Source organism: Mercenaria mercenaria, chromosome 10 (assembly GCF_021730395.1).
Source record: "Mercenaria mercenaria strain notata chromosome 10, MADL_Memer_1, whole genome shotgun sequence".
NCBI lineage: Eukaryota > Metazoa > Mollusca > Bivalvia > Venerida > Veneridae > Mercenaria > Mercenaria mercenaria.
Genome location: NC_069370.1, coordinates 29,185,377 through 29,211,221, shown reverse-complemented (window position 1 = coordinate 29,211,221; position 25,845 = coordinate 29,185,377). Strand labels below are relative to the sequence as shown.

Genomic DNA, 25,845 nt, shown 5'->3' with positions numbered 1-25,845 from the left:
CGTATGTGATTTTGGCATTCTCCGTATGTGAGTTCGGTATTCTCCGTATGTGATTTTTGCATTCTCCGTATGTGAGTTCGGTATTCTCCGTATGTGATTTTTGCATTCTCCGTATGTGATTTTGGCATTCTCCGTATGTGAGTTCGGTATTCTCCGTATGTGATTTTTGCATTCTCCGTATGTGATTTCGGTTTTCTCCGGTTATGAAAAATGATTTTTTGTTATGGCCGAAGGATGCCAAAATCGTATACGAAAGAAACTTAGTCGCACAGAAATTGCCGAATGCCATTGGGCTTATAGGGTAAGTTATCTCCGTTGCATGGTTTCTTTTATACCATTTCCTGCTAAATGCGATGTTACATTTACTCAGAAAAGAAACCGTTTTCTTTGAAAGGTGGCTTTTCAGATTTTGGTCAAGTAACGGAATTATTACACATATTTGCGTCCACCGAGTGCTTAATTCATAGTATTTGAATTTCATTTTCCTATACTAGTTCCCCATCCAAGATAAGAGTTATTTTATAGTGAGTATTAATTTAATAAACAAACTCTGTTTATATGAGAACTGATATGAATATATAACTATTGTATTACATTTACCAAAGATTTACGTTTAGCAGAAATAATTCTATTATTACCTCCCTTTGTCTGTCTTGGTTGCGCTCGAAAATGCAGGAACTCGGAAGCTACGCGCTTTTTTTAAACTTGCTTTTGGGTCATATTGTTGAAATATCTTAATATCCATTAAAAGCAAATGTAAAACAAAAAATGAAAAATGTCATTTAATGTTGCTTAAAAGGGGTTGACCACTTTTAATTCTTTAAAAACCATATATCAATATTTAGTTATAATGTGATTTTAACAGTCCGGGTTATCCTATATGCGCACGTACAAAATCATATAGCACTCGTGTTGGCCAGACTAGAACGGCATTGCCAGCCATTTATTCCCAAGTATTTAGTTTATTCTACATTTCTAACCAGTTTGTGCACCCAGTTTCACAAATTAAGTTAATATCACCTGAGTAAGCTTCCACAAAATTGTGAAGGCTTGCAAAGCTTGGTAACCCCTTTCTTCAGTCACCGCGTGCATCGAAATTTCACTTGCGTGACGGTACGGAATCTACCTGTCACCATACCTTGCAATAACGAGCCGATAAGAATCCATTATTTGCCAATCTAGCTCCATTAAATGATCAACCTTTCTAGTCAATTGCATTAATGGTAATTGGCTCGTGTGAGCGTAGAAAATTAGCTTTAAAGGATAACCAGATCACGTTAATTAAAAAGCTGCACACCTTTTTCACCTTCGAGGGACAAGACTGATTATGCTAGATAAATCAATTGTCTTACGAGAGTTTGTTATCAAATATATTGATACGGCGACTGCCAAAATATTCGAGCCGTCTTAGGTGACCCCGTACCACAAACAAATAAAATTAATACAACATCTCTCTAATAGGCACCTGGCGGCTGAATAACTACACAATACATGAGTGTCACTCTAACAATACAAGCTTAACTGTTGTTTACGGGATGTTATTGAAATACTTTACAAGGATGCTGAACAGAGCGATTTACAAATAACCTTTTGAGATTTTGATACAGACATACATATATATGTTAAGGTAAAATTTTGTTATGATTAAAAAGTGACATTTAAAAACGTTTAGCGGAAGCTGTCGCCCAGTACTGTAGTGTCATGCGCAATGATATCAGCTCAGGTCGGAATATTTCTCAATTCAATTGAAATGATGGAGGGAGGCAGGTGCGGACGGCGAAAACAGAGGAATCCGAGGAGGAAAAATGGTCAGTAAACTTTCTTTTACTTTCTTTTTATTCCATATATGTCATTTCATATGTCTGTCTTTTAAAATTACCATTTAAGGGCATTTTGTAGCGGTGACGGTAATTTTACGTGGAGTTTACCTACGGCTACCTGCTCGGTACGTCACAAACAATATTTGCTGATGATGCTGTATTATCACGATTTATGGCGGGAAATATTGTCTCTGATATCACTGCACGTATTTTTTTCGATTTTACGCCAGTAATTTCCATTAATTTTCGTTAAACACGTTAAAGGTAAGCCTGGATTAAAGCAAAAATAAATATAGCCTCATTTGGACGTAAACCAAGTTTAGCATTTATGTTAAGTTTTCTCAATGGCGGACGGATGCTGGCTCGTTGAGCGTTTCGCTTAATTCAGGTTATATACTCGAGACCACTGTTGTATACAATTAATAAAAAGTGATTATGAACAAAGAAAGAGTAAAGCTTTATCTGGTGAAGATTAAAGGTTGAAAAAAAAGTGATTGCGGAGTGGCGTAGAGAAAATTGTCCTAATACACTTGCCACTGTTTTATGAAATAATTAACTCCTCGGAATGTGGGACTCGCCGCAAATTAGACATGTAATAATGTTTTATCGTAGACTCATGTGAAATAACAGGTTTTAGCCTGCTTACCTAAGCACAGAGCTAGGTACACATGATTTGACAATTTAGAATTTCTAAAAATTTACAGCATTTACTTTGATTGAAGCCATATGTTGTGGTAGTTTATATTAAATTTCACTTAGACAAGGTTGTAGAAATGTGGGGGCCATTGTGGGTACTTAGAAAGGTGTTCACATTCACCTTGATAATATATCAGTAATATATTTCCATAGTTTATGTAAATAAGCTGTAAGATAGGACATTTGGGCAACCAGAAATTAAGTCAAAGTGGTTTGATTATTTTTTTCTTAAAAGGTCATATTATTTAATAATTATGTTCATCTACCTATATTTTCTTTTTAAGTTTTTGGGTCTTTTTCCATAATGGAATGGACATAAAGATGTTATGCAAATGAAGTGTGTATTGATTTTGTTTATGGTTGTGTTGAGGAATGGAAGATATTATGATAATTTGATGCTTGCCTGGCAGTTTCTCTAGCCAATAACATGGCTGTGGAGTTGCAGGGAAACTTAACAGTGGTATTCATGCTAGCTTTTCATGATTCTATCTTGTATTTATTGTCAGAATGATAAACATATATTTATTGATTATAAAACTAGGGAAAATGGATAATGATTGGGTGACATGATGTTCATTATTGCTTAAATTAGAAGAAAAACTTAGAAGTCCTAAAGGTTGTGTTCATTGACATAATATTGATATAAAAATGATTTTTCATTTCATTGTTTTTATGTGAAAGATCAATAAAAACTGAAAAATCTTCCTGGTTCAACCCAAATGAGAAAGTGTTATTTCCCATAAAACTGTGCAAAACAAAGTACATATAAGGTAGATATTTCAACCTTTGTATGATTGTTCATGATCACGTGAGGCGAGGCTTAAGTGGTTGTATTTCCTGAGTTTAGCTTGTTTTATAAACCATGTAATACTGATGAAAAATGACAAAGTACCTTTTCAAGTATTTCCTATCATTTGATCATTATTAATATTATAATTGCTGTTCTGATGCAAGTTTATATTTAAAAATTACTTTTGAGGAATCCAGTTAATAGTGACTGAATAAAAGTGTGTGACCATCCTTAAATATCAATTTAATTTTAGGTGGAAAAAATCTAGAAGAAATAGATCTATATAACGGACAAGCCTGTATCTGATTTCTGATCTCTGTCTTGGGGGCTTTGTCTCACTCTGTCCCTCTGGTCAGATCGCTCTGTGTCTGTACTAGTAGAGGATGAATTAACCGCCCTGTGTGGCTGCAAAGCGCCTTTGAACGTGAAATTGATCATGAAAAGGGCGCTATATAAATCTGGTATAATAATAATAAAGCTACTGCCTTTTTTCCCAAAGTTGTTTATATTTAAAGAAGAAATGAATACTGATAGTTTTCTTACTTTTATATGGTAACTGTATAGATATTTTAACAATGAAGTAAATGTGTGATCACCTTCATCATCAGCATCATCAGGAGCAGTAGCAACAACATAACCTTAGCTATATATGACTGTTTAGTACTGGATGATTTGAAACTGTGAAATATCCTTACTTTTTGCAGTAATTATAATATCACATATATTTGATTTTACTAAAATATTAATCATTTAACATTTACCACATGTAATATTTCAATACAAAACTGTTATTATTTTATTACATATTCAGCATTTGAACTGTATTTGTTAGAAAAAAAACTATAATATAATAAAATGGTTTAGTCATAATACTATGAATTTTTTGTACCTATTAAACATATCTTTGAAAACTCTAAAAAATTCATAATTTTAACACATCAGCAGTTTTTAAGATTGTAAATTTATGGTATGTTGAAAGCATTTTTCAGGAGAAAATAGTCAATTTCCAGTCCGGTATTTGTAAAAGTGTATTATCTGATTTTTACAGAAGACAATTAGAGTAAAGTGATCTCGTGCATTAAGCACTTTCTGTCCCAATGTAATTATTACAGGGACTGACTCATATCAAGATATTTTGATGGGGTTGTTTTAATGATTTTCATTTCAGAAGTATTTGATAGCATGATTGGATAGTGTGATAAATTATCTTCAGTACTCATTCCATGAATTCACTGGACAGATGTTTAATTTTTCACCACCAACAGCTCTCCACTGTCTGACATTGTCTTCAACAGAAAAAAAGGAAATCAGTGTTTTAGTAAGAATTATTTGGTGGCAACAATGTTTCAGTTTCGAAGATGTTTTAATTCAAAGATTTGATGAAATGATAATTTAAGCTTGATCAATATTTTAGGTGTATGTCTAGTTTATTCCAAGAGAGTGTATGATATGGGATATATATCCATTATTACCTGACATTAATTTGTTTAATTGGATTATATACTTAAACTTAACAACATTGATAATTCCAAGAATCAAGATATTATTCAAAGCATTATATAAATCAGCCTGCATTTAGTAATCTTTTCTATTTTCTAGTGCTTTGAAAAATTCACTTTTGCTTTCGTTCTTTCTGCCCTAACCCCACCCCACTCATAACTTGATGTAATTATACATACAGTTGTTGTTGCTGTCCTGTATTGTGGAGTTATAAAAAAGAATAATTACAGAATGATGATTTATTGACTTAAACAACTGTATAAACTCACCTCAGCTGTTAGGGCACCGGGGCACCAGGAATACCCTGCTGGGCCTTAATGTTTTGTGTCAACCTTGTAATTACCTGTTAATTTTAGTTACTGATGATTGAAGATACCGTCAGTCCGAGTATATTCACCTTATTTATTCTAAAAACATCTCTGATTCAGGGCAGGCATTTTCTAAAATTGATTAGACATACAAACAAATGAAAACAGATTTATTCTTTTTCTCTTGAATATATATATATTTATTGATGTTTAAAGAGATAGAGGGAGTATTGCTATTGTTAAAGAAATGAATTTTTTTTTTTTGGAAGTTCATGTGAAATGAACGACAGAATAGGATCGGCAAATCAACATGAATTGCTGGTTCATTTTGCATGAACTCTGAAAAAAATTTCTTATACATTATATTTCCTTTCCATTTGTAAACAAGATTTTATTATAAATGATACCCATTTTGTTGCATTTAACATCAAAATCAGCTTCAGACAGAACAACTGCGACATACGTCATCGAAGAAAGTTCTCCCTCCGACTATACGCGGACGTTGTCAAAACAGCGAGTGGCTCATTATCACTAAGCAGTGTTGTCGTAACTTTGGCACCTGTCCTTTTGCTGTTCATACAAAAGCGAACATCATAATTTTCAATGGAAAAGAATAGGGTTAATAAGTATTTTTTAGTATAAAAGAAAGGGGCTTCAGCCTGTAAGAAAAAGGGCATTAATTATGATGAATGTATATGCAGGTAAGGAAAAAATATATATGAGTATGATATTATAAAAAAGAATTATGTTATTCATGTGATTAATTCAGATGATGCAAACTTATAATACTGTGAAAAAAATACCTTAGCTGTTTTACATAGAATTAACAAGCCATTTATGTAAGAATTTGTACTCTTAATATAAATTAACAACCAAATTTTCTATGCTATATTTTAGCCCTTCAGGGGCCCCAGCAGTCACCTGTTCTGTACCTGAGTAAACAGTAGATGATAGACAGATCTTGACAGGATAAGGATGTGTTATAGCCCTGATAAGCCTATCTGGCTTTCACATTTGACTCCTGACACAATAGCACATTTGAGTTCATACAGGTAGTCATAACACCTGCAAAATGACTTGTGTTGAAATTATAGGTTTTTATCTTTTCATAATTTCCTTGCAGAAGTAAATCAGATTTGATGTTTGTGGGTGAGGCAACATTTTGATACAGGTATAATTTCTGTGTTAAATAAAGACAAAGATTTGAAAAAGTCTAAAATATTTGAGTTAAGCCATGTCATAAAACCTCGAGAGGGAATTACTATTTTTATATATTAACTACTGTTAAATGGTGGTCAATTGGATTTTGATCATAACAGCCTTTGCCAAATGAACCATTAAAGTTCATGAACTATTCATGATTTGTTCATTGCAAGTTCACATGCACAATTTGTCAAAAATCGTGAAAAATTCATCATTGCTAAATGAGAAAAATCTTGACTTGTTCTTAAAAATAGCCATTCATGAACTGTACAAGAACTGTGATCATGAACTTTTCAAGAACATTTTTTGTCTGAAATAATCTCAAATATTCCTCAACAGTTCATGAACTAGTCAGGCACAACATTTTATGAACAGTTCATTACCTATTCTTGAACTTGTTGTCCTTGAATAGTTCATGAATTTCTTGCTATGTAATTGTATATTCTCATTTAGCAATCATGAACATTCTGAAAAATGTTCTTCAACAGTTCATGAACTAGTCAAGCAAAACTTTTTATATCTACTTCAAGGGCTATTCTTGAACTGGATATATGTTAGTGATTCCATGCTTGTGTCAATCCCAAAAATAAGATTCCACAAAATGTATAAAGGTTCCATTCTTTCAAAAGCTAAAACTTAATGTAGGATTTCACTCAGTGACAAGCTGTTTTAAAATCCTCAGTGTCCATTTATAACATAAGAATAAATTTTGAAAACCTTAGTAACCCATAATGAATGAAATAAATAAATTTAGCATTATAATATTTTTATTTACATCATAATTTTGTCAAACATTTGCAATGAAAAATTTATAAAATTTACAAAGCAGCAATTCAGGAGAAATGTTATAATTATCTCCCTTGTGTTTAAATTGGTTGCACACTCTTATCTTTTGTAGTGCAGGCAAGGTAAATAGAATTCTGAAGCTTACCCTATAATGCAGTATTAGAAAAAGTATTAATATTTGTATTAGCCTAATGCTAATATCTATGGAAGAGTATTAGTGCCAGGTGCATTTTATTTATTAACTCGAAATTTCGAGATAGAAACTCGAAATTTTGAGTTACTAAATTTCGAGTTTAAGTAAGTCGAAATTAAACTTAGTAATACTATCTTGAAATTGTGGGTTAGAACAGACCGACCGGCAGATCCACAGACCGACTGACAAGCTCACTCCTATATACCCACTCTAAAACTTTTTTATAAAGATGGTAAAACATATAATCCTGATGGAATCTTAGCTGACTCTGTGTAAAAGGCCCATTTATTCATTAAATTAGTCTATAAAACTTAAATAGCAGGAATTTTAAATACTAGTTGATTCAGTAGTATTGGCCATTTAATTACTAACAGCTTTAAGCATGCAATCACTGGTAATATCACATGTCCAGGAAAGAGCTGCTTGTTGATAGAAATTATACCTGTAGAGATTTTCAGAGGCTCCTGTGTATGTCAAATGCGAAAAAGGTAGTAAACATGAATGAAAAGGTAGTAAACATGAAAGCTGAAATTAAAACATACAGTAGATAAATAAATTTTCTCTGCTTTTATTTTCATCCTTCATTAAAAACTCATAAAACAGAACTTTTTTTAAATGACAGCATGGAGAAAGTTTTATTTACAGCCAGGAGCCTCTCTGAGAAAAAAGTCTGCTGCTACTGATGAGCACCTGTACTGATAAGGTGTACTTGGTTTTGTAGGTAAACCATTCTTTTAGAATATATTACCTGTGTACTGTTTTCTTGAGATATTCCAGATTCTTAAAGCAATTTATCAGAAATATAACTGTTAAAAAGTGATGTATAATCTAAGAAATAGAAAAACGAGGAAGTTGACAAAACGCTGTGGATATGGATGTAGCTGTGGGGAAATTGGGAAACAAAAACATTCAGGTAAAAATATGCATGCTGCAAAAGCTTGTGTGAGTAATGTGAACAAATCAAAATGGCTACCTGTAATAAATAGAACATAATTTCTTATACAGGCATTTTCGTGTACCTTGAACAACTCTCCTGAAAAAGAAAGCATTTCAACTGTCTGCAGTAGTAGATATATTTTTAGTAACAGAACTGAATGTTTTAACAAGAACATATAATTTATGTCTTGGGATTAGGAGTATGGTGTACTTTTGTTGACAAAATTGACTTGATTACTGTCGAGAACTGTACTTGACATCATTTACCTCTACACTACAGCAGCTTTTATTCAAAACTATTTTTTCGAAACCTAAAATGTGTCTTTTGTGCTTGCTTTTAAATGTTTTCAAGTTCTTTGTTGCATTCACTAGATGGCACCACCAACTAGTGAGTTCTATGTTGCCAACACAAGGACTGACTTATTTAAATTTTATATTACATTGAAGATTAACGGTATTCAAACAAACACAAAATTTATGGTTGTATGGAAACAAAATCACTTCCCTTCAAAAGGCTCAATGGGAAATATTTATAATGGTGTCTAGTGTCTGTGAACCAGTGTTAACTGGTAGCCTTTTATTTATCAGCCAATTTCAACCAGATTTTATGTAACTATATAATTATAACTAAATATATCCTTACTTGGTCAGAAACAGCATTCTTACATTGTTATTTGGAGTCATCATTGTTTTTTTTTTTATGTGAATACGTATTTAAAGACAAGAAAGAACTTAATTACCACTGAGAATGTATATCATTTATGAAATAAATAACTGTCTTGCAAGATTAAGGAGGTATAAGTTTGACTGTGCAATATTTTGCCCCAATTATAAAGTAAATATAATGAGGTCATTTTGTTATTCCAACTTACACTGCTATGTAGAAATGATTCCAGAACTTGGTACATGTAGCCATCACAGAAATAACATTATCTATATAATACATAATTCCTGGAAAACATCCATTTGGGTTATGGTTAATTATACCCGTATTAAAGTAGTAACTCATTGTCTAGATAGTTTAAAAGGTGGTTAATCACATTTTGGTCAACTTACAGATTTTTTTGAAACTTTACTGATCATTTCCCCTGTGAAAAAGGTTCATGAACTTCATGAATTTATTCATGAATTTGTAAGAATTCATGAATTATTTCATGAATTATCAAAAAAAAAACACAAAAAAACCGGTTCATGAACTACAAGGAAAAGTTCACTAACTTAAATTCATGAAGTCTCAAGTTCAAGAATATTACTTTCATTTCATGAACTTGTAAATGTAGTTCATGAACATTTCAGAAAATCCATTAAATAATTTAAGAAATTCATGAACTTGAAAATGAAATTCAGATAATGATTGAAATTGTGATTCAGGAACTACAGGGTAATGACCCTGTAAAAAATGTTCTAGAACTAGTATTAAGTTCTTGAACATTCAAGAACTTCTGAAACTTAAACTGTTCTTGAACCAGCATAACAGTTCTTAGACTGTGTTTCTAGAACAATGATAGTTCTTGAACTTTGGTACAAAAACTGCAAAAGTTCAAGAACTTATAGAACTTTACCAGTTCCTGAACAGTTACTGTTGGTCTAGACTAAGACTAAAAACCAAAATTGTTCATGAACACAGGTTCATTAAAAGTACTAAAATTCAAAACCTTTTTCTAGTTCAGTGTAACCAGTTCTTGAACCCAATTGTGAGTTTCTGAACTGTTCATTCATAATAAACATAAAACTTAGGTTTATTACCTTTTACAATAAATGAATAAATTCATAATGTCACATGATCAGTTTCCATTATTTTGTTGCATGCTGGGAAATTTTTTGCACATGTGATTCAGCAATTTTTTAGAAGTTTGTGCAGCAAATAAGAAGGAAATAAAGATACTACCATTAGGAATGGTTTAAAAGGAACATGAGTATTCTATACTGAAAATCAAATAAGTAATTATGGTGTTGTCATAAATTGTTCATTTAAAAAAAATAAAATCCTTTTAAAATGTCACAAGTTTTCACGACCCTGAAGCAAAGCTGAATTTCAATCTTGAGATTAAAGTAAATTATACATTGTTTAACTTAAAGTTTTTTATGCCCCCAAAGGGAGGCATATTAGTTTTCAACTGTCCGTTCGTTAATTCGTTCGTTCGTCACAATGTTAACTTTTTGCATGAAGGCACTTTACTCGCGAACCACTGCACCCAGGACCTTCAGACTTCACGTGCTGATATTACTTATTGAGTACACGACCCTTACTGACTTTGGGGTCACCAGATCAAATGTGAAGGTCACTAGGTCAAAGGTCAACGTGCCGCGGGGGCATTTGTCACCATTAGTGACAGCTCTTGTTTATTTTATACAGCAATTGTTTACTTCTTATTATGCTCCCAATCCCACTCTAGTTTACTGTTTTACTCAACAATTATGTTTCATGAATTTCAATATTCATGAATTTGTTCATGAATTAAAATTCGTTAATAAATATTCATGAGAATCAAAATTTATGTTTCATGAATTTCAATATTCATGAACTTGTTCATGTATTATTTTTAATTCATGAACAAGTTCATGAATTTCGAAATTCATGAAACATAAATTTTGATTCTCATGAATATTTATTCATGAACTTGTTCATTAACCTTTTTCACAGGGGCTACACTTATGTGTGTTCATCAAGTTCTTAAAACACATCAGATTTTCACTGGAAGAACTTTTAAACTTTGATTTTCCTATCCTGGTTGCCCAACCAAGACAGCATTATTTTAGCATAAGTAATTTAAAAATTTAATGTTTGAGTCAAGGAACAAATTAATTATAAGTAATGTGTGTCTTTTTTTGTGTAGTTTTGGAGTTTTCTCTTACTTGGTTGGAAAAGCTGATTTTACCCAAAGAGTCTTGAGAAACACTAGATAATTTTATTTCAACATTAAAAATGTGCACAAATATTATTTATGGCAGCTATTCTGCAGAAAATACAACAATGTTGTTAATTCAGGTTACCTGCTTTTTGTCTGACATGGTTGCATGAATAAAATATAAAATCATTTTGAAAATACAATTTGTACAGAAATTGTTCATTAAATCACATCATTAAAACATAATTCTGTTAATATCGCATCTTACTTGATATTTTAACAGGAAAGGGGGATAATTACAGAATGCAATATGTCACTAAAATACATTTCTGATAGCAATATATCTCTTTAATAAACCATAAAATTTCATCAATTTATCTCAACATCATGTAGGAAAACAACAAAATGTGAAAAATATTACTGAACATGATTCATCATCTTCAAAGGTTTCAAACCTGCAAACTGGTTAAGGGCCTAGTGAAGTACATGTTTCTCCGTAGCTTGATACAACACAATAGAACACCATTTTGGATGCACTGAGTATAATAATGGAAAGCAATAAAATCAGTTAACATTTGAAAATGCATTGTGGGATTTTTATCTACATCTTCGATCTTTTAAACATTTTGTTATCATGAATTGGCAACATAAGGCAGTTATATAATAATTTTAAAATGAGTGATAATTAAATTAATAATTCTAATTTTTGCAGTATTCTTTAAAAAGCATGCTCTCCTTTGGAAAGGGCAAAAGTTTAACAGTCATGAAATATCACCCTATTTATATTTATTTTCTGCCTATGAAAGTACTGGTGCAATTTGCAACATTTGTGGTATGATATCAGCTTAATCTTAAATGTCGGGTGTTCCAGCCACCTGTCATAATATTTTCTCTATTGTCCTGAAGGTATTATAGCACCTTAATTTGATAACCTTTAAAAGGAATCATTGGGCCTTTTATGGAGAGATGTGGGTTTACTCCAGGGAGCTGTTCTCTTCCCTGTAGTCTGATGATAGTAATCAGGGGAGGTACAGTTAGAAATGTCAACATTTATGTCTCATTAGCAACTGTCTGGGTAATTGTGTGGAAAATGGTCATACACTGCTAAACAAGTCCAAAATACAGATATAACTTCTTGAATAGGGACAAAGTCATAAGCAGACAAAAATGTCTGGTGATCAATTTTTACTGATGCAAACAATGCTAGTCACATTATTAACAAAAGAAAATCACTGTTATATAGCTGGTTATTTTTGGAATCTTCATAGGTCTTCATTAAGTCTTTTCAATTTTTTTTTATTAGCAAAGGGTTTTTGCTTGTTACATAGAATCAAATTTCTATGAGAATTTTATGTTTTATGGAATTTAATCAATTTATGTTATTACCTCCTGTTTAGGTGAATGTTTGGAAATTGGAACTCTTAGTTCTTTTTTTTTCTTCAAATTTTCAGTTTCTTTATTCCATTTGCAAATGATTTGGCAAGTGCAACAATCTGCATTCATAAAAAAATTTGTTATTGTTTTTTGCTTCACACTCAACTGTTGAATTATATTGATAGATAAAAGGGAGGTAAGCAATTTTTTCAAAGTTTTATTCCTTTTTATAAATGTTTCTTTTTGATATCTTCCATTACCCAAAAGTTCAGGGAAATTTGAATGATTTTATAATATTTTCTCACAAAACTATCACATGTCCAAAATATTAGTGACTAAAGTACCTCTAAAGTAACCAGTGGTCTGAGTCTGCATAGACATAATATCAGAGTCAGTCAAAAACAGAAGGAAAGCGATATGATGGTTTCATCAGAAATAAAAATGAAAATGGCGTGTCAAAATACTTATAAAGCAAAAAACTTAAGAAAACAATTTTTACTACTTTTGTTACTTTTTTAAATAAAATAATCTAAATGACATTTTTGTACCAGTAAAACTGCATATATTTCATTCTGTTTTAAACACAATGATAGAAACACTTGAAATTACCCCACCTGGATTCCCATTTTACATGCCTTTATATTTTCTCTTTTTATATTTTCTTCCAAATTGATTTTGTAGACAATGTTCAAAAGGTTGAAGCAGATTTTCTTTCTTTCCAGCACAAATCAAGCAGATTGGCCATTCAAAACGTTTTCATTAAAACGTTTATTTGCATAATTCGGACACAAATTTAAGATGCTACGGTAATTGTTGTTTTAGCATAACAAAAGATTTTTCTGATTTTATTATTGTACCGTTTATTTGAGGTGTGCATGGCTAGAGTGGCGTGTGCACAAATTCTGCGCGCCTCAACTGCATTAGGCTGTCCTCTTGTGATTTATAGAATATTTATTGAGAGGCTGAATTTCTAAAGATGTACAGGGTGCAATTACCACGTTTTAAAGTTTTTGTTCGTAAATGACCCTTAAACCATTTTGTGTCAATAGAAATTATTACAGTAACACTTTAAAACCCTCCTTAATAGTCCAGGGTTGTCCATGGAAGATGAAAGAATATAGGAAACACATTCTGGGTCGCAAATTTGCAAATTCTTAAAAGGCTTTTCAAGCTGCAGGGATTAATTATTCAGAAAAAAAAAGAAGAGGAAAAATCTGCATACTACAGAAGTGTGACAGCTATTATCACTCAGGTATCATTACTTTACAGACATCTTTGAACAATCAAGCTTTGGTAGTGTCTGAAAAAAAATATCTGCTTTTCTCAGCAAGTTGATAATCATAGGAATATTTGAATAATAAATGTTTAATTTTTAATTTTGTCTGAATCTCAGGGTGTGATCTTTTTATTATTTCATGCACTTGAAAGCCAGGAGACTTTCAGACTCCCTGTCTTAATATACGCTAATTGCAAGGAAATCTGAAAAAGGGAAAAGTGATTATAACTGATGATGATAGAATCTGTACCTTATTGCAGATCTAATAACAATTTATTTGTAATATCAGTGAACACCTGTAAGTTGTATAACAAATACATTTACACATAAATTGAATGAATAGGCATAAAAAAATTGTTCCTGGTATCCTGACCTGCCCTTAATTGTTGGCCCGACCCTAAATGTTTTTATGGCCTTGGAGAAATTTTTTTTAACAAAAAGTTGCAAAACTGCACTTTTTATGCTTCAAATATGGTCAGAGATGTTATAAATCTGAACTTATTGATGCTCTAAAGGCATAACCCCCTCATTTGTACTCATTTTTTGACACAAAAATAATTTACAAAAAGTCCCACTTAATAAAAAAAAATAAAAAAAATTTACCAACCTACCTACCCTAATTTTTTTTAGCATGTTACCGGAAACAAATATTTTTTTTATGCCATCGAATTAACTCTGTAATGTATTACATTCTAATACACACAGTTTTACTTAATCAGATTTTCACCTGAAACTGACAGGTAATTACAGTGTCAACACTGTACCATTGATTTAGTGACAGAATCACTTGTCTCTGTGTCTAAACTTTACCTGCACGATTTTTCCCACCTTCTTCAAAAGGTATTGGTTTTGACAGTTCTGCAGAAAGTCAGCAAACTTCTTCAGTTATTTTGGTGATGTGTGGAAATTTTGCTGTAAATAATGACTCAATCTGACTGAAGTACTTGATCTTCTAAACGAAGATCTGAGAACGACCCATTCACATACGTCTTCTGTATATTTTGGATTTCCAGTATTGCTATTTTTATTTTAACCAATCAGACGACTTGTTCGAATGCCAAACAGTAAGAAAAATATGCGGTTATTTCAAGGCTCGAACCCGGGACCCCTCGCTTACAAAGCAAGTGGCCAACCGACTGAGCTAACCGGTCATCTGACACAATACGACATCAGAATTGTAAATATTAAAAGTCAAGGCTACAGGTAGATTTGCAAAATGTTGTAAGCTAGGCTCTGATTGGCTAGCGAAAGGGTCGTCAGAACGAGGCCATGAATAGGTCGTTCTCAGATCCTATGCGTAGCGTAATAGGATATGTACTTTAGTCAGATTGAATAATGACTTTGAATATTTCAGTTTTCACTAATAATAAACTCTCATACAAAAATCATATATAAAATCATATGGACACATAAAGATAAGTTACATGTCATAAATTCCTGTCACTCTTTGATGTACATATATCATAAGCAAAAGGTGCCTGCAAATAACTTCTAGGGTGTCCAGGTGTGCACCAGGAAGTAGCCAATACGCAGAACCCCTACAGAGTCCCATGTTGTGACACTAATCTGTTAATTGGCTCCTGTGACTTACTTTATGCAAATAAGTTATCTACCAATCAGAGAAGACTACCCATTACAGAAGCCTCTTCTTAAATAAAAGTAAAAATGGTTTGATGTCATTTAATTAACTTAAGATAGAGGGGTTCAGTTCTTTAATGAAAGTTATTCATATAAAAGGCAATGGATTACAAGTGCACAATTCCACATTGTACAATAAGCAGCTTCAGTTTAGATGACAACTTACATGTTGTTAGAAGTGATTGCAGAACTCCAAGTTTCTTCATTGAAAATTTATGTGAGTATATACATAATATATATATATATAGAGAGAGAGAGAATTCTGAGGGTGTACTGTTAATAAAAAATAATCACATATTTAACATACTGGCAAATACTACTCCAATGTTTGGAATTTTATCAGTTTAGTACAAAATCAGGTAACAGCATCTACCTTTACAAAATTGTGCAACAAAAAATCTTAATTATTAAAATAAAATATATTTACTAAATTTGAAAACAACAAAAACAACACAGTTAATTGATTTTCTTACATTTAAGAGTTGTTCTGGTACAACATTAGTACTATGTTCAGTGCAAAATGTATGTGTCTGATTTACCTATAATCTTTTCTATCATTCTTAAGTAGAAATAGAAATGTGCAATAACATAATATCTTACATATGGAAATGAATTGCTTTTTGAAATCTATATATATTAACATTAATTCTGTTAGAAAATTCTAGGTGGGCAGGATTTATATACATTCTGTTTACTGACAAATGATTTAATGACTCATAGGTGTACCTCAAATTGTGAAATATTACTGGGACATTTCATAAAGAAATGTTAAAAAGTAATTTAAACAGCACATGTGTGCATGTCATGTTAGCAGTTTCTCAGAATTCCTTGTCTGAATCATAGACCCCAAACACCTAGCTCACAGCAGACAAACAAAGAGAAACTCCCGCCAATCGCTTACATACACCTTTATTCCATCTCCTTGTAGCATTTCATTCTCAAAGTTTGCAGTGAAAGACAATTTTTTGAATCGTGAGAAAATGCTACTGTAAGGTAACCTGACACTATATCGGTAGCAGACAAAAACAGGTGTTAAGGTGCTTCCACACAAATTATCCTTGTGTGAGTAAAGCTAATACCTATTCTAAGAAACTTTTAGTAAAGTTGCATTGCAATGCATGAAGTTGTAGATATCTGTACTTTAAATTAATAACTGATTACATACCGAAGTATTTTAGAAAGTTTGTTTGTAATGAAACAATAAAGAAATTGAGTTCAAAGTGATGCTAATTTCTGTCACTTAATGTAAATATTGTGTATAATTTTGAGAAATCTATGATGCAATGATCTCAGATAATGACAGTTTTATAAATCTTAAAAGTTGGATATGCATGTAAGTCTATTGAAAGAATTGTTTTGGCATGTGACTGTAGTATACAAAAAAGGCAGTGGCTAGGTAGCTGGTTCCGGCTACCTAGACCTTTAGTCTACGTAGCCGGTCTAGGTAGCCGGCTCTATATATACATATCGTATATGAAACATGTAAGTAAAGGCTTTAATAAACTACATATCTATAAAGGATTTTAAGGATCATTATATTAGTTAAACGCACTCATATCATATCGACGGACATTTTATGTTAGAATGTACACGATACATATTCGAGATACAGTGATTCAATCTTAAAAGAAAACAAAACAAACAGTTAAGAAAAGATTAAACAAGGAGCATCATCGTACAGAAAATGATGCGGCTCTACTGAACATAACGGCATTTGATCATTTCCTATGCCTTTTTTAAGTGAAAGTTTTAAGTAATCATCTCTTTCGCACTTCTATATGCGTCTTTAATTAATTAACTAATTACTTATTAATTTCTTCGCCGATTTGTCTATAAGTCAATGATCTTGATTGGTTCTAATTATTTGTTTGAACATTTATTCTAAGGTAGCGTGATAAATGTGAAATGTAAAATTACATGTACATGTTATCAAAGGCATTATCAAAGACTAAATTCTAAAGGATCGCCAGTATCGGCCGATATTATACGAGTGCGTAAATACGGCGAAATAAACAGGTAAATCACAAATTTTTAGTAAATAATAAGTCACAAAAATGTAATTTATTTAACTTATATAATGATCCTTTATAACAAAGTTTATTAAAGCCGGCTACCTTGACTTCCGTGTTCATATATGATGTGTAAATATATAGAACCGGCTACGTAGACCTTTAGTCTAGGTAGCCGGAACCGGCTACGTAGACCTTTGGTCTAGGTAGCAGGAACCGGCTACCTAGCCACTGCCTACAAAAAAATGTAACAGGAGTTGGTTTTGGACACAGCAGAAAAACAGCAGTATGTGCAGAGATACCTTAAAGGGTCCTGTGACTAGGTAGCTTGGGAAGGTAAAGTGTCTACCTAGAGAAAGTGTGAAACTCTGTTTATCAACAAAAATCAGGGACTTATGACAGGTTGCTATGGTAACTCAAATAAGTGCCACTGGGAATTTATGATTTTGAAAAACTTTATATAAGTTTCTTTGTTGATAGAAGTTTCCCTCATTGTGCAAACATGTGTTAGGTAAAAGGGTCTGTGAAAGTTTTTCAAGGAATATAGATTTGAATATGGATGTGTTAAGAAGTTTTGACTATGCTTTACAGCGGTTGTTTGGACGAGAGGGTTTTGAATGTTGGAGCCATTTGGAGAAATTTGAATGTATGTTAATTAGAATTTACTAATTTTTACTCAGTTAATAATTAATAGGATATGGTATAATTTGATACAGGTGTCTTGTTACAAATGTTGCAATGACGGTAAAAGTATTTTTAGATTCATTTTTCATAATGAATACATTTAAATGTGGCAACTTTTTACTGGACACCTGTCCTGAGAAAATAACATTATCTTTGTGCAGAAGCAAAAAAAACAAAAATATCTGATTTTATAATGAAAGGATTGTTTATTTCTGGTATTCATTGAGTGAAATGTTTTCGTATAATAATGTAAAGAGTTAATTCTTTGTATGTATTGATATTACACATGTATATATGTTATACTTCTCTATTTCTGTACTGACAGTATAAGCGCCGGGTAACAGTGAACAGTGGTCAATCAGATTTTGCTGGTATAATTATGATGATGGATTTGAATGTTAATGAATGATCATTTACATTTATTTGTATCTGCAACACATTAATTCATACTGGTAATATTGACTTAAGGAATTTTTGAAATATGATTTTTTTTTAAGCATAAAGTTGATAAACACACTGCCTTAGGAATGTTGCATAATGATATAAGCTTAAGAACAAATTATATTACTTTTGTCAATGATTTGTGTTGATAATTTTTTATGTTTAGCCTAAAATCTTTACAAACACAAGCTTGTTAAATTACTATTATCTCCCTTTTGCTTATATTTGATTGGAAATAAACCAATTACTTAGCTACGCACTAAAACTTGACATTTGGTTTAAATTGCTGAAATATCCCAAAATCTTTCAAATGGAGATGTAAAAACAGAAATTAAAGTAACATCAAAAGAAACACTCAGCTTTTTAACTACTTTCATACTAAAAGGGCGTAATTATATCATTTCATGAAAGTCAATAAATATACATTTTAACACCTATTTCTTTTCACAGAAAACAAGTTAGATAATCGCTGGAAGTATTTTTGAATATGATTTTCTAACCAGGTTGCCCAAGATAAAAGGCTTTAATTTCTTTATTATATACTTGCATGAGAAATTATACAAAATTTAATATTTTATTATATAGTGGCTTTAAAATTTTATGAAAATCACATTTATATAGCAGCAGTTCTACAGAATTACAAGTTTCTAAATTATGTTTATCTCCCTTTTGTTTGTTTTACATATTCAATTCTAAAATTTGTCCATTGTTGAAAAAGTACCATCAAATGGAAATGTGGAACAGGAAATTCTTTCGAAGTCACTGCTGATATTAGAAGTTCACCATAAAGGGAGGTAATTACAAAATAAAATAAACAAACAAAACGGAACATACTTTTCTGACATGGATCATTTAGCTCTAAAATTGCTCTCTAAATCAGCATTAATGAAAAGTGTAAAAAGTCATTAAATGTTGCTGATCTTGAGAGTTCATCATGATCTAAGGTGATAAGCTTAAAGCTTTGACTGTTGATGGCAGGGTACTGAATAAGAACTATGATGGCCGGAGCATAATTATTCACTTCATCTTGACTAAACACAGGAACTTTTCATTGAAATATATGAAGAGAAAACATACAAGTTGTCTAGGATATTGATTGCAATTGTGAATTCAGGGAAAATATATTCAGTTACATTCTGATATACTTCTCTATTTTGATGGTTCATTTGAATCATGGTAGGCCAGCTTTTTGTTGTTATATTTGCGTGTGAGTTGGTTATTAATTTTAGTATTGAATAAAGCCAAGAACATGTTCCAAATTATTATCCTGCACTAACCAGGTCTAATGGCTGAGAGATTTTCATATTACTCTTAGGAATTGCCAGATATGGTAAAAAATTGTGTGTACAGGCATGTAGCTGATCGTTACCATAGTAACAATTCATTACTGTTGTCAGGTAATTTCTTGAAGTATTAGATTGTGTCAGTGTTCTTTAACCATGTTTATTCATAAGGACATGGAAAAATCTTAGGGAAATAAGGCGTTGATTGAATTACCTGAAAATCTGTCTTGTCAATAAAACCGAACATAATTCATTTACATCTTTAAGAACAATTTTAGCCCTTGCAATGCCTAATACTGATATATTTGTAAACCTGGGACTCACTGAGTTCCATTAATTTGGAATTATTTCCATTCATTAAAAAATTTTGTTAAAAACGTATTTTGAAGATGTTGTGCTTTGAAAGACTAGGGCACTAATGTATAATTCAGGGAAACCTAAAGCTATCATACCCAAACTTTTTATCTTTTTAACCCTCAAAAAATTTAACCTGGACTGTTGGTTTTTTTACCACAGGCATTTAAATAATACCAGTAAGTTAGAGAAACAGGATCTCTCAATAACAAAGGATAAATTTGAGAATGTTACAATTTATGAAGAATATGCAGTAAGTACAGCAAAACCCTTTGTTACATCCTAAGTAGTAAGTGTTTCAGTGACACATCCTTGTTAAAGGTTTACCATGCACTTCAAAAGTTTATTTACCTTAAAGATTACTACCATGTCTGATGAAATAAGAGGATTTCACCAAAATCTTTTAACTGACTGTTTTCTGTTGTGTATGAGCAAAAAAAGTCAATTTGATTGCTGTAAAATAAACTAATGATGATTATTAAGTTTTTCTTTTTTTATAATTACATATAGACCTTATGTTTGACATGGGGTAATTTTACTGTTATAAATGACCAGAATCAGGACAAGCAGTGTTTTAAGACAGTCAGAGCAGCAGCGAAAAATATTGTATGAAAAGAATGACAGAGCAAAACAGGGACAAGGTTCACAGCCAGAAAACAACATTTTACCAGATTTTTACTATAAATGATCATTCTTAAAATTGAAGTTTGGTCATATTATGAACACGAGAACATGAGTTTTGTTTCTATTAACTATCTTAAAGATGCCTAATCAAGAAAAAAAACATGCCCGAGTCAGGAATCGATATAAAAGTTTTTCTGCGTTCTTGACCAGTAAACGAAAAAGAAATACATAATTATTTATACACTTAATGGTGGTTGATATAAAGCTTTATAATTCAGGCAGTTTATTTACCTCATGTACCCTGTTTCAAAGGCTTTTCAATTTTAAGTGGAAAAATTAGTTAAAAAAACTAATTCTTATGGTTTCCATAACATATAATCTGTCAGTAACTAAGTTTCAAAGCCTTCTAAAGAAATAAAGCAATAATTTTCAAATTTCTAAAAAAAAATTGTTTAGTTGTGGTAGGAGATCTGGAGTACAATATGTATATGAAAAGACACAAAACAGTAAAAATTCAAGGTAATGAAAAGCTACTTATGAAATATTTATTAACAAAAAGCAACAGAGAGCATTAAATATCTCATTCAGTAACATTTATTAACAAACATCATTATCAATTAGTGACATTATTCCGTACTCAAGCTAAAAGCCACTTAGGGCACTTGAAATGTTTGAGGTAACTTAAAACAAAGTTCATGTACACAGATTTAGATTTATTTTGTCTTGAAAACTTTGTTGTTAAACCATTAATAACACATCTGTGAGTAGTGCTTGTTGTTTGCATTTCATAAGTGCTTATTAATGTAATTCTTGCTATCATAGATTACACATGGGGGACTTATTTCCCAGTTTGTGTCATGTGACATTTTACAGAATCCTGACATGAAACAAAGGCTGTCACTTTGTTGATGCCAATGTCCTTTATAGATTGTCAGGATTATAAGTTTCTGAAAAGAAATAATATAACAATGCTATTGTATAACAAGTTAAATATAGCACAATGTAAATAAAGCAATTACTGATTTAAAGCATTCCCTATAAGCCATCACTTGAGTTGTTCATACATGATCTTGGAAGTGCTAGATTTTTGATATGTATACACAAGTTATTTTTTATAACAGCAAACAAGAGTACTTTGACTGAGTGATATTTAATTTGATGTCCTGTCTTTGTCATTGCCTCTTAAGATGATGGTGGTACATCAACCCCCACCCCCAAGCCCGCCACCTCCCAAACCCAAACCCTACTCACACAGCTCTTACAAATGGTAATTTTTCAATACACAGCATTTTCAGTATATACTGGTGTGTCCAAACATTTTGAGTTTTTTTTTGTTTCATTACAAATTCATGTTATTCTCTTTTTTTCTCATACAAAGTGTTTCCGATTGTTTCTGTGGGATGTACAGTTTTCCATTGATTATTAGTTCAAGACAAAGAGTGGAATTTTTGGAAACCTCTTAAGAATATGAAGAGATCCCTAAAATGGATCAATAGCTGATCCCTACGGTGCCCTTTGTCAGCTTATTTGTGAGATTTTGACATGAATCATCATAGCTTTGTTAAAGTTTATTTGTCTTAATGAATTAAACATTCTATTCTAACTGCTCGTCAACCCAACCAACCAACACTACTGTAGGAAACGAAAACTGTCTAATGAGGGAAATTGTCTGCAGAGAAAAGTTAAATTGAAAAAAATAATAATGGTACATTAAATTTTTACCAGTTTTACATATTTCTTACTTTTATAAGGATCATTTATTTTACTCTGTTAGTATTCACATCAGTGGATGGTTGTTTTTATACTCGTTCAGCATACATACAATTTTGAATTATTCATTTTTTACATTATAAATTGTCTGCTATAGGTCTTGCATTAAAAATTACGAAAGAAAGACGTTTATTTTAATTTTTGATATTATTGTATGTAACTTCATTCAACTTTAACATGTAGTACTGGAAATTATTCGGTATTTCATCTTTTTTAATGGTAAATGCGTAATTCATTTTCATAGAAAGTTTCACTATTAATACTTAGACAGTGAAGCTTGCAGTATTTTTTGTCATCTTTAAGGCATGATATTTGACTGTGGTATTAGAGACTATGTTGATACAGAGACCAATCATATTTGAAGCTCCAGCTTCAGAGAGCTCTATCTGCTGAAGAAATTCTCAGAGAAATCAATAGTACAGATTGTTTGTTTGATAATAACTCTGGATATCTCTCTCCGCTTGTATTCTTTCAACTCTTCATGATGGAGTTCTCACCTAAACATGGGCAAAAATCAATATTTGTCGATACAAGCTCTGCGCGTAAGGTGATAGGTTGTTGCCAGGGAGTGGTGATTAAGCTCCGCCTACGTAAACGCAGGTAATCTCTACTGTCAACTTTGATTTCTCCAGGTAAATTACCTTATTGGATAGGTGAGACGGACCAATGAAATGAATTGAAGATGTTTAATATAATTGGATGACATTTAACGGTCAATAGAGATGATACAGGGATAAAAAGGACTACCTGTGAATGATCAGCATCATTTGTGGTTAAACATTTGTCAATTACCGGAAAATGTCACACAAATTACTGTTTGAATAAGACACGTTTGTGGAAAGACTTTTCTTCAAGCAGTGGAAAGATGTTTTTAAATTTTGAAATTTAAATAAATAGGAAAAATAGTTAAGATGTTGAAATATAATAAAAAGATAAGATTTGATAGAAAACAATGTTTGCTTTTTGTTGGAAAGATACGCGAGGATTTGTTACAAGGTAAGAGCCATAAAGTCTTCTTACAAAAAACATGCCTTAAAAATCTTTATATTAAACGAAAGGTAGAATTGTAGATGAATTCAAAAGTTAAAGTTAATTATGTTTCGGGGGTCTGTTATCATTCAAAATACCAGAGTAATACAGGTATAAGCATTTTAAATGAGGTTTAAATTAGATCAGATACCTTCCTTTGTTGAATATAATTTGCATTATTACCTTACAGACTTTTGACCCATTTCTTTCTTTATTCTTTCATTTGTTAAGGTGGTTTTGTTTAAAACATCAAAGTACTTGACATACTCGAGTGTGGGAAATGGAAAACATAGAAGTATAGGAGAGAAATAAATCACAAACCAAGTTCAGTGTAATTCAGATCAGTTCACCTATAGGCTATGGTGAATATAAGAGATATTTCAATATTAGCAAAATTTAATAAAATAATGAAGACCTCACTAAGAAAAAGAATCATATTTTTTAGATCCATTGATTGATGTGACTGTTATTATGTAATTCAGTGTTTATCGTCCCAGTTGTAGAAATGAAAAGTTTATTTTGTATCACTGTAGTTGTTAATAAATGGATACAAACTGCATGTTGTTTCTTTTGTTTCATGAGCTGTTGAGTGGTTTATTTTAGAGGACATTTAGAGGATCTAGTAGGAATAGTTCTTGACAACATTACCAGCAGATTAAACAGAACTTTTAGAACTTGGAAAGGACCTTTGTGGAACCAGAATGGAAACTATAAGAAACACCGGAAACACTGAAAATCTTCACTAATCTTGTTAACATGATTATCTTCAAGGAAAGGTTAAACATGTAATGTAATTGTTGTTGACAAAAAATACAATCTAGGAAGTTCACAGGAAGAAGTTGTTTTAAGGTTTTTTTAAGAATAGTCCCTGTAATGATGTGTGTTTATTAAGTTGATGTGTATATTTTCAGTGGAGAATGGTGATGAGGGTGATGAAGCAGAGGAGGGAGGTCTGGATGACAACAAGAACAAAATAGAGCAATCTGTCCCCACCACCACTGACAGTAATGATGAGGTGGAGTCATCACGATGTTATGAAGTCACAGAGGGTCATATCCAAATGCCCCAATCAACCAGTAAGCCAACAACACCAGAAGAAAAAGTTGCTGCCATCTTAAGAGGTTGGTGGAGAAAATTAACTTTTTATGTAAATTTTTAAATAGGAAGAGCTTCTAACAACTAGTACCAAGATAATAAATTCTGTTTAAGATTTCTGGGTATGGCATTATATTCTTTGAAATATTAACTATGCTTGTCCAGCTATAACTTATTGGTGTTTGGAAGTTGTGAGTTACTTGTGGGGAACAGTTTAGTATAGTTATGAAACAGTGAAGCAACCACCAAACAAAGATAATGTTAGTTGCGAGTTATATGTTATGTTTTATATATGCTTACATTAAATTCACATAATTGATTTCCCTACATTTCTATAGGTTATAATTCTAAATATTGCAGAAATACAGTCTGCAGCACCAGACTCCACATCTGATGGCCAGAAGATTGGATCTCCTTCAGTAACCTCCCTTACCACACTCGATAAACATCCCATTAAACAAAACGAGGATGCGAGAATTGCCGAGTTACTCAACCGTGGTGACACTGCTGTTATATACCCAGAACCTGTCAGTGACAGTGAAGAGCAGCAAAATGGAGATGGTAATGTTCATTTCATTCTACAGATTTTTTCAACAGAATTTCAATGTGGTCAGTTGGTTTTCAGCCATTTTGCTTGGTTACAAATTTACTACAGAGTGTTGCAAGGTGAATGACTGGAGATGATGTCGTATGTCAAACCAACACTAGGAAACCAGCATCTGACTGTTGATTAGTTATCCTAAAGTTCTCCATGTCTAGCTCCGACAAGTTGATGATGATAATTGTGTATTAACACATCAAAGCATTCAATGAATGTAACATATTGTCACTTTGTAGAAAATCATTTGAAAGAATATAAACTAATATTAAGCTCATTTTTTGAGGAAAGCGTAACAACTTTTGCCTATTGTGTTCATCTTAAACGTCTCCTTCATTCTGTTGCAAAGTTCTCAAAATTCCAAGGGCCCATCATGTTTCAGCAAATGAAACTGGTCTATAATGAGGAATTAATTTTTTAGCTCACCTGAACCAAGTTTCAGGTTGAGCTATTAGCATAGATGGATGGTCGGGCTTTCATCTTCAGTCATCTACAATTAACATAAACGTCTTCTTCTCTGAAACTACTGGGTAGAATTATCCCAAACTTGGTCAGTAGCAAGACCTGGCAAGGTCCTCTGTCAATTTGT

General features: G+C 31.9%; 1 protein-coding gene and 1 long non-coding RNA gene across 5 annotated transcripts in view; both read left to right on the top strand.

The window, feature by feature from the left end:
- Window positions 1–1,550: 1,550 nt before the first annotated feature.
- Window positions 1,551–25,845, top strand: part of LOC123560854 (zinc finger E-box-binding homeobox 1-like) — a 41,075-nt gene continuing 16,780 nt past the window's right edge. The window contains exons 1-3 of one of the 4 annotated variants that reach the window (XM_045351505.2): window positions 1,551–1,808; window positions 24,475–24,684; window positions 25,019–25,219. In XM_045351505.2, the coding sequence (XP_045207440.2) occupies window positions 1,709–1,808; window positions 24,475–24,684; window positions 25,019–25,219 (511 nt within the window). In that variant the 5' untranslated portion in view covers window positions 1,551–1,708. Of the gene's footprint in view, window positions 1,809–7,847; window positions 8,210–17,564; window positions 18,025–24,474; window positions 24,685–25,018; window positions 25,220–25,845 lie in introns of those variants that run through there. The other 3 variants (XM_053552567.1, XM_045351506.2, XM_045351507.2) reach the window with 3 other exon arrangements.
- LOC128559846 (uncharacterized) lies at window positions 1,828–6,664 on the top strand. The gene is made up of 2 exons (XR_008372680.1): window positions 1,828–4,009; window positions 4,475–6,664. It is a non-coding gene; the product is annotated as an uncharacterized LOC128559846 (long non-coding RNA).